At 39.7% G+C, this 9,863-nt stretch overlaps 1 protein-coding gene across 1 annotated transcript in view; it reads left to right on the top strand.

The window, feature by feature from the left end:
- SMPD4 (sphingomyelin phosphodiesterase 4, neutral membrane (neutral sphingomyelinase-3)) overlaps window positions 1-9,863 on the top strand; it is an 18,265-nt gene that overhangs the window by 489 nt on the left and 7,913 nt on the right. The window contains exons 2-10 of the mRNA XM_009893226.1: window positions 224-310; window positions 831-973; window positions 1,124-1,199; window positions 2,079-2,187; window positions 2,800-2,852; window positions 3,431-3,582; window positions 4,855-4,987; window positions 5,571-5,642; window positions 9,179-9,268. Coding sequence (XP_009891528.1) covers window positions 224-310; window positions 831-973; window positions 1,124-1,199; window positions 2,079-2,187; window positions 2,800-2,852; window positions 3,431-3,582; window positions 4,855-4,987; window positions 5,571-5,642; window positions 9,179-9,268 — 915 coding nt within the window. The remainder of the gene's footprint in view (window positions 1-223; window positions 311-830; window positions 974-1,123; window positions 1,200-2,078; window positions 2,188-2,799; window positions 2,853-3,430; window positions 3,583-4,854; window positions 4,988-5,570; window positions 5,643-9,178; window positions 9,269-9,863) is intronic.

Genomic DNA, 9,863 nt, shown 5'->3' on the forward strand with positions numbered 1-9,863 from the left:
TCGGCCGCGCTTGCGGTTCGCGGTTAACGGCCGGCTTTGTTGCGTGCCGGTGAAGTTATAAGGCCGGTCAGGCTATCTTCAGCCGTGTCAGTAGAAATGGCGTAGCAGAGGAGCGGCGTCGTTAGGGGAGTGTTGGGTTGGTTTTTTTTTTTTACGTCATGGCCGTGATAAGTATTGTCCTTTCTGGCAGCGGTGATCTGGTTTCCCTTTTGGTTTGTAACAGGCCACGCTGAAGGCAGATTGTGTAAACAAACCGTTTGTTCAGAGGTGCCACGATCTGGAGAGGGTGATTGAGGAGTTTCCCGCCAAGGTGAGCAGTCACTGCCGTTTCAGAAACTCGCTGCCCGGCACATTTCGGGGAATTTGCTTTTTTCCTAACACTGTTTTCTTTGTTGCTCTTTCTCTTATCAAGAATTTTGAGGACTCCAGGTGAAACAGTGGGAATCCAGTACTTGCCAAGAGTTAAAAACATTTTCTAGGCATTAAAAGATTGTTTCAGTTGACTGCATTTCATTTTTAACTTTCAGCCTCAATTTATGAGGAAAACTAGTTTTTAAAATGGGACAAATAATTGCATGCAACGCTGATCAGTATCCTTGCAACTTCAGTGGGATCAGAAATCAGGACAGATTTCCTGTAATTGCTGTATTATAATATGTTCTTTTGAATGGAAGCTCTGCCCAGACAGTGACAATCTGGCAATGGTCATAACTAATCCAGCGCTGTTAATAGCTGGCAGATGGTATCTTTGTGCATTCTGTTACCTGCAATAGAGACTGTTCAAATGAGGAATTGTACACATTAACTATTTGCGTCTGTTTTCCCTAAAGGAACTACATGGCATCTTCCCATGGCTGGTGGAGAGCATTTTTGGTAGCCTGGATGGCATCATTGTAGGCTGGAATCTTCGCTGTTTGCAAGGAAAAACAAATCCTACTGAATATCCTGTAGCTTTGGATTTCCTGGATCCCAGGTGAACTCATTCATTTCAGCCCAGATTAGAAAATGTACAGGGAACAAAGAACTGGTGTTTGACCTTTTTCCATAGTGCAAACATATATTCATAAAAGTGCAACAGGAAAGGGTACTTACCACGGATTTTCTTTCTGATGCTTGTTTGCAGTGGCCCAATGATGAAGCTGGTTTACAAACTTCAAGCAGAAGAGTATAGATATGATTTCCCAGTCTCATATCTTCCAGTGAGTAACTGAAAAATTTGTAAGAAGAGAATGTAGTTGTTGTTACAGCTATTGGAACTTTGTGCACACTTTATACGTACGGATCAACATAGGCCAAGGTATAGCCTCAATGCTCAAGGTTTAGAGCACACTTGTTTCTTCAACAGTTGCTACGGGAAGAGAGTTCCCATAAACTTTGTAGGAGGTGGTAGTTGTTAGCAGCTAGATATTTGTGCTGTTCAGCCAAGAAAGCTGCAATCCTCTCCCCAGAGAAAGTTGTGTGCTTTATCTTGTTTCAATCCTGCAGCTAGTGGTAACCTAGTTTTCCAAGCTCGTCACAGAGCAATGCCTTCCCTGGCAGCACTTTGTGCCCATGTGTTTGAAGCCTGCTATTTTGGGTATGAAGTATGACATTTCAAACAAAAATGTTTATCTGCAAAGTTGTTTTGCTACATTTCTTCCATTGCTACCAGCTACCTGCTGTCTAGAAATTGATTCAGATAGTTCTACAGTCTTTAACAAAAAGAAACATCAATTGAGTATATAGTAATTGCTGGTCCACAGCTTAGTTACCCTAACAAAACTGTCAGCCATCAGGGAAACGCCAGTCTTCTGCTCCCACTCCAACTGGAAAAGTCTTGGTGAAAGCCCTTTTTTTTTTTTTTCCTTCTTCTTTTTTTTCCCCCCCTTATACTGAATACTCATTTTCAGCGAGGAAATTGGCAGTTATCTGAAGGATATCCATTTCACAAGGAACTACTGCAATGCAGTAAAATCCCACTGAGCTGAATATACATATGATCCCAGAATGCTGGAATGCAGCAGAACTTCAGTATCTGAAAACATATTCTGCCAGTATGCTGAGTAGCCTGATTAATATTTCATTACTCTGTCTTTCAGGGCCCCGTGAAGGCTTCAATACAAGAGCAAGTCCTACCTGAATGCTCTTTATACCACAACAAAGTCCAGTTTCCTTCATCTGGTGGTTTAGGTTTGAATTTGGCTCTTAGTATCCTTGTAACAGCTGGATATTTAATTCCTTTTAAATGTCTAAAACTAAGAGATTACAAGCATTTCTGTTGTATATTTATTGTGTGTCCATGGTAAAACATGATCATGCTAAAGAGTTTGGGCTGATTAGAAATGTTTAGATTCCAATGAAAAATAAATTTGTCCTTCTCTTATAAACTCTTGTAGGGGAATTTCTGGCCTTTTCAAGTCAACAGCAAAATTCCCAGTGATTTCAGTAGATCCTGTATTTCACAATATTTGTTTTCATAACTACTCATAGTTTATGTAATATGATAGAAAAGGGGCATGTTAACTTTGCAGCTAGGGTGCTTGTTGGAAGCAGCCTAGCTGCAACTGCCCTGGTTTCAGTTTGAGATAGTCAAATGTGCTAAGAAGAGTAATGCAAGCACACCTTGCCACATGGAGAAAACCTCAATTACCAATGTTTCAGTCAGTTGGAAAGCAAGAAGGCAAAGCTGAATCTGCTGTTAAGCTCTAGCCAGTTAATTTCGCATTGACAAAATAAAAATTTAATGTCTAGTCAGCATCCCCAGATACCTAGCAACTGTACCTGTTTTTTATTATCTGATCCTTGACTCTGTTCTTCCAGATCCATTTGAATATTACATGTTTTACTTTGCAATTAGTTTGATTACACAGAAGGTAAGTACTTTTTTTGCATTTTTTCCCTTAAAATAGTATTCGCCTTTCTTCACAATGCCTTAAGAGCCTGCTGGGATGCTGTCCAGCTAAATTAACAGCAGCTTTATCTGTACTTTTAGAATTTGTTAGTGCTCTGGTTCCGTTGATGTAAGGCTGGATAATAAACAAAATACCCACCTTAGCTATACCAGTAAGCAGTCTGTCCAACAACATGCCAACATGGAGCAGCCAGTGGATTCCAAATGGGTTTCCCACCCCTCTATCCAGTAACACCATTTATACAGTCATAACCACAGCTTTGTACTATGGTGTCTGGTTATCTGGTTCCTCTTCCTGTTGTTACCTGCTGTGTAACACTGCACTCTTCTCATACTTGGTTACATTCACTACTACAGCAACGCTTCTCTTACAGCTGGCTGCTTTACCTTTGCTCCGAAGCGTCTTTGTTGTCAAGTCACCCTTTATAACCACTGGGCTTCTGCTTATTTATACTAAATGGGTCTGGCTGTGTAGGAGACACTCCCTAGTAGTGGCTTAAAGTAACAGTATGTAACTCCAAGTATATCCCTGTGTTTCAGAACTCGCCAGTCACCCATCATGTCAGCCCTTCCAACAGTGCTTATTTCATCTTGGTGGACACATACCTGAAGTGTTTCCTACCCACAGAAGGAAGTGTCCTTCCTCCACCTTATTCAAATCCTGGGGGACCCATCCCTTCCCCAACTCCCAGGTAATGACTGCAGTGCCAGAGGCAAATTGTGGGAACAGTGCTTACAAAATACAGCTTGTTGGAATGAAATCTCTAACAAGTAGAGAACACCTCTGCTCTTTATGATCCATATGTACTTATTATATAATTACAAAAATTAAATAGATTTATGGTCACTTAATTTTACCATAAAGGTTTCATTTGAAAGTCTGAAAGGTAGCTATTACTGGAGCAGAAAAGGCATGTACAAGCAACAAAAATTCATCGTCAGCAGCTCCAGTTGTGTTTTGTGCCCTGCAACTGGAGTAGGACAGACCTGACTGTAACTTGACAGTTTTTACTATCTTCAGATACATATGGTATGTGGTAAAGATGGCACTGGTGATAACCACTGGACAAAGAAACTTGCATCTTTCATTAATGTTGCTATACAGCCAGACAACTTGACAGTTGGTCATTTTGTTTCAGTTCTGAGCTTGCCATCCTTAATTGTTTAATGATCTCATTACCTATTTTGCAGTTCTTTGAAACTGCTGTGTCAGGACCATGTCTGTGGCTTTGTTGCAGACAGATAGTGCTCATAGGTTTCTTAGTTCATTTTAGGTGACTTTTTGCATGGTAATAGATCAAGTTATTTAGCCACAACTGGAAGGAAGAGGATGAAAGACTTTTGACCACTTATTGAAGTTTTATATGTCTATGATGTGATAATGGCATAAAAACCAATGTGCAAAGTTGAAAATTCTCCAATACAAGCACCCAGTCTTTTTCTCTCTGTAATGGCTAAGTGTGTGAAAGTCCACATTTTCAAAATTGGTTTTGCTACTCAAATTTATAAAAGGCTATCAATATTAGCAATTTAATACTAATGTAAAAATAAATAGCCATTATATTTTCTATACTTGCATTTTAAATACATCTCAAATGTCAGTTTCCATGGTCTGTTGAGCCCTAGCGTGTACTTAGGAAAATACAGATCAAATCAATTATGAATATGGCAGGAAGAATGAAAGAAAATAAACCGAAAAGGAGAAAGTATAAACCCATGCATTACTAAACATAACATCAGGTCTGTGTTGATTCAATGCAGTGTGAATAGCGATGTAGCATTGGTTTATAGTTAAAGAGACTAGTAATTATAACAACTTGCAGAAGTTTGATATGTAATCAGTTATGCAGTTTTACTTCTCAAAGACTGTTTTCCAGTTTATAAACCAGTGATTAAAAGTAATAACACATCTCCCTGTGCTGAGACTTCCGGACCTCAGTATTTCCATTCATTTGTCTTTAAAGGTCTCCAGCAGTGCCTTTCACTTCCTACGGCATGCATCACACCAGCTTGCTGAAGCGGCACATTGCCCATCAGCCTTCTGTGAATGCTGACCCAGCTTCCCAGGAGATCTGGAGATCAGAAACACTGCTTCAGGTAAATTGGATTTAAGGAAGAATAAACCCCACAGCATTTCTTGCTGCCGAGGAATATCTTCTTTTTAAACTAGAGACAGTTACAGCATTTGCTTTAGCTTGTTTTTGGAATTGAGTAGTGCAGCTTTTGTTTTCTCTTAGTGAAACAAAGAAGCACTGTGAAACTTAAGTTGTAATTTAGAAAGGCACTTAATATCTTTTTTCCGACTGCGTATCTAGCAACTGATTTCGAACACTTGAATATTTTTTTCCAGAGAAGTTTCTAAACCTGATTTCTTTTCCCTCCCTTTGATCTTACATCAATTCTATGCTCTAAGCAAAGGTTGAGCACAGAGAAGTTGTTTCTGTTTAACATCAAGGGAAGGGAAAGGAGAATCTGGACTTAACAGTTGCTCTGAAACGAGTTCCTACCATGTTGCTGAACTGAATTATGAACCTGAAACATCCTGAATCGGTGCCCGTCTATTTACAAGTACAGTTTAGTTTTCAAATTATATACTGTGGTCTTTCCTTATATCTAGCTTGTGACTGACAAGTCCTGGATTATTTCTTTTTCTGTAGCTGAGCAAATATTTGTTTTGCAGATCTTTGTTGAAATGTGGCTTCATCATTATTCACTGGAAATGTATCAGAAAATGCAGTCCCCTCATGTCAAGGTAATAGTTTGTACTTCATTCATGAGCATCATCTGATGGTTGACCTCTTGTATTGGGGTAAATCTCCTGTTCTGTGGAGAATTTTTTTGGTATATTTGTGCTAAGAAAAAAAAATAACTTACCAGAGTAATGAGAGTGTCAAAATTGCTAATCTAGTCATGAAGAATGTTGTGAATAAGTGTGTCATCCAGATTTGCCTTCATTGCAGAAGTTGTGTTGGTTTTGTTTTTGTTTGTTTTTTTTTTTGTAAAAGACGAGTTTGTGGGATGGTCACAACAATCTGAACACCAATAAGCAAAGTACTGATGGGGAAGATGCCACTATAAAACCATAGTGTTAAATCCCACTGGGGCAATATGGCTGCTAAAATTATCTAAATTGATTTCCAGCAGTGACAGCAGCTGTTACTGAAATACCAATTAATAATTGCTAAGATCAGTGACCATTTTTTAGCATAAATCCAAATTAAAAAAGGAAATCTTACTAAACTGTCCTTCAATTTTAAGTGAATAAACCCTTTTTGTTTCGTGTTTCAAAATACGCTTTCACCATGATGGTGTCAGAAGCAGTTCTGTAGGTACAGAGTTCAGAATATCTTACAAGCTCTTGCTCGGGTAATACACTGTTTTAAGCAGTTTGTGGTGGCCTGTTCACTAACAAACTACTGCATGTAAAAACTAAGTAAGTGTTGGGGAGGCTAAGATCAAAGGCACTATAAATGTAAAGGTAATTTGAAGGAGACAATGTTGATCCTCTGAATTTCCTCTGGGTCACAGTGGGACTTTTGTAGAAGGGGAGAGAAATATAAAAGCTACTCAGGATTTATTCCTGTGTGAAAGAGTAATATGAGAATTGATTGACTGAGAAATTCTGAATCTTTCACTCCACAGGCTATAAAATAACAAACATTTATATTTTGCTAGGGAGAAACATTGGAGAGCAGAAGTGTGATGGGTTTTTTCTTTTATTATTAAAGTTGAGGTCAAAATGCAAACTCGCTAATGTTGCAAAGTCTCCATTTGGGACTCCCAGCAGCATGGCTGTGCACCTGTGATGGAAAGGCTTTGCTTGAAGTACCTTTGGTCTGTCTGTCTGTCCAGTCTCTGTGCATCAAGCGCTGTGCTTAGGCCAGAAATAATGATTGCTTTAAACTTCTCTCCTCTGTTCACCCTCTGTATTTCAGATGCTCTCTTCTAACACTGGGGAGCAGCAATTTAGATAATAACTATGAATGTTATGGTGGAATAGGGCCTAGGCAGAGGTTAAAGATCCCTAAAATCATCGCTTCGGGATCACTTCGGGATCCTTCACAAGCCACAACTTGAGGCCATAACTCCCTGATGGTATTTTAGTTTCATCTTTGATGGGAAGCGTGTAACAAAAGGAAGACTTCACTATTTGGGGGTTAGAACACCTGAATAGGGGACTGGAATTCCCCATGACATCCATAAATGGACGAAGGATCCCTCCTGTAGGACTGAGGAAAGGTCCCGGGTCAGCTGGGGACAGGACTGGTCATAAGCCTGTGACACTTACACTAAGCTTTGTAGACTGGTTTCAGGGTGGGCTGAAGGAGGATAGTCTGCTTCATAGCTCTTCAAATGAGGAAGTAGAATATGCAGAAATGCAAGTTTTGTTTTAATATAAGGGTTAAAGAGCTTGACTGGAATTCAAGATCACCCTTAAACTTACTCTTAAAATTATTAATAATTATGCAGTTTCACTTGATTCCCTTTAGCCTTCCGTGTGTTTAGAAGGAGGGGTAATTAGTGACCATTCATCCCTGGATCTAGATCTGTTTGACCATCAGTGATTTGAAATGGCTACATACCTGTATTGGAAGGTGGGATGAGGTCCCACAGAACTTGCTCTTTCTTTGTCCAGCAGCCAGACTTGTTTGCTTTGGGCCAAGCCAAATCCCAGATATGTAACTTTCCTGTGAAGTGCCTCAAGGAATGATAGATTTTCCTTAAACCTTGTTAATGTCATTGAAGACTTCTCTTTGCAAGTAGAAGGGGGTGGAATGGGAATGAGTAGTACATAATTTCTTTTGAGAAGATGTACTTCTTTTCTACTTTACTGCTTTGAATTCTTTCTGGGTCTGGTGTGAACCTGAGGTTGACACTATTTGCTATGCTGATTTTCACTGTTTTCCCCATTAATTCAACCATTTTCCCATTCTTTTACATTGTCTATTTGCTTTCTCTTTCTCAGATGATCCAGAGCCCAAGCGTGCGGCACCTCTTTTCCTATTCCTTTCTGCTGTAATCACAGTGAACCCTTAAAAAGAAGTTGTTTGACAAAATTTTGTGTAATGCTTGCTGATCTTCCAATGCCAGGTGCCACAGACCCCAGCACTGCATGTGGAACGCCCATTAGACTACAGGCTCTTGCTGATTCCTGTAGCAGGGGACTTGATTATGAAGCAGACGATGTGTTTAAACTGCTGGGAGCTTGCAGTAATAATCCTACCACTCTTAGAGTGTAAAACCAAAAGATGCCAAAGTGGCACTAGAGGAGACTGGGTAGGGACTGTTCAAAGACAGCAGAGGTGTGATCTGGAGAGTTAGTTTAGATGCCTGACAATAGTCACTGGGATCTGTGTAGTGTACATTTTGTTTTATGTTTTTTCATTAATTTCATACATGTGTGTTACTGTCGCTATAGTATCCTCTTCACCATCACATTGTCAAAATTTACCTCTTTACCTTATCCAAGAACGGATCTGGCTGAGGCTTGCAGGATTTCAGTGTTAAGGCAAGATGCCTTTTGCGTCAGCATGTAACACTGATGTTATGTATGTCTTTTTGCCTTTTCATGCACAGGTTGTTTCCCTAATAGTAAAAGTAATTCCCTCTTTTGAGGAAATTCACAAGACCTGCAGCCTTCCCAAATGGCCTTTAACTAGGAGAAGAGAATCTCTTCAAACTGGAAACTTAGTGGACAGGCTCACAGTGAAAAAGCCGAATCTTTTTTTCTTCCTGTTCCTTGAAAAGAAGAAAGTATCAATTTGCGTTTCTTCCCAGTATGCAAACACTGCTTCATCAGCAGTAGAGGAAGAAATTACAGTTTCAAAAAAGTATTTAAAAAGCTTGCAGAATATTGAGCGCTTTTACTCCATTATTTAACAAAACGCTGTAATGGTGTGTAAATCCTTGTTGCTGCAGTTCAGTTAACTTCTGAAACGGGGAGTTTATTTGGCAAAAGCTTCGTATGCCCTACCAGTACTTGCTCTGTGGTCAGCAAAGAGAACAGCCATGGCCACTTACAGCTACGCTTTTTTGATACCTGCTCCCAGTTATATTTCCAAGTTCATAAAGGGTATGAAATACTGTGGAATCAATCTAATGAACGCCAGAAAGAAGAGGATACTGTGGCTGCAGTTGTTATTGTGATATGTTGTCCCTGACTGTGTTGTGATGTTCATTTTTTTCCCCCCACCCTTCTTCCTTGGGCTCATTCTCACTTTTTTTTTCTCTTGCTCTCTTCTCTCCTTTTTTCCCTCCTCCCCTTCCTTTTTGTTTCTGTTGTCTCAGCTGGAGGTTCTCCACTACCGACTCAGTATCTCCAGTAAACACCACGGTAGTCCTGCCCAATCCAGCTACCAGGCCCTCCACGCATACCAAGTATTATCATCTTTTCATTTTGTTTCCTTTTTAAAAATCTCGTTCCATCATATAATCTGCAAAGTGTATTTGGTGCTAGCTGTCCAGCAGCTTTTTCTGCTAAGGTATGGTTTTACAACTTGATTAAGAACACTGCATTGAGACTTACTAAATTTTCAGTGAAAACAGATAACTGAGAGGTATTAGCAAAGGTGATGGAGAAAATAGTTAAAATCTAGCTTATTATGAGGTCTAATTGGGAACCCCATTTTTTAGAGATGTGTTCTTGTAATGCATTGTAGAAAAAGGTTTATAAGCTACGCTGACATTTTCTGACACCAAAACTGGCTTCACCGATGGCAGATTTCTGCCCCTCACACAGTAGTCATTTAAGCAAACCTTGCATTGAAGAGAAGATCAGAATTCACACGGCTGTCCCCTAAAATTAAGGTAGGTAACATCTAGGATTTTTTAGCCTGTGAAATGTCATTGGATAGTACTAAATTTGTAGTGGCAATGTGAAATGACTGTCCAGTTTTGCAAAAGCACACGAGTGGTACATTTGCAGATTGTTCAGGAAATGTGCATGCAAAAACATTCCTGTTGGAACAGATTG

This window comes from Charadrius vociferus, unplaced genomic scaffold (genome assembly GCF_000708025.1).
Source record: "Charadrius vociferus isolate BGI_N301 unplaced genomic scaffold, ASM70802v2 scaffold999, whole genome shotgun sequence".
Classification (NCBI taxonomy): Eukaryota; Metazoa; Chordata; class Aves; order Charadriiformes; family Charadriidae; genus Charadrius; species Charadrius vociferus.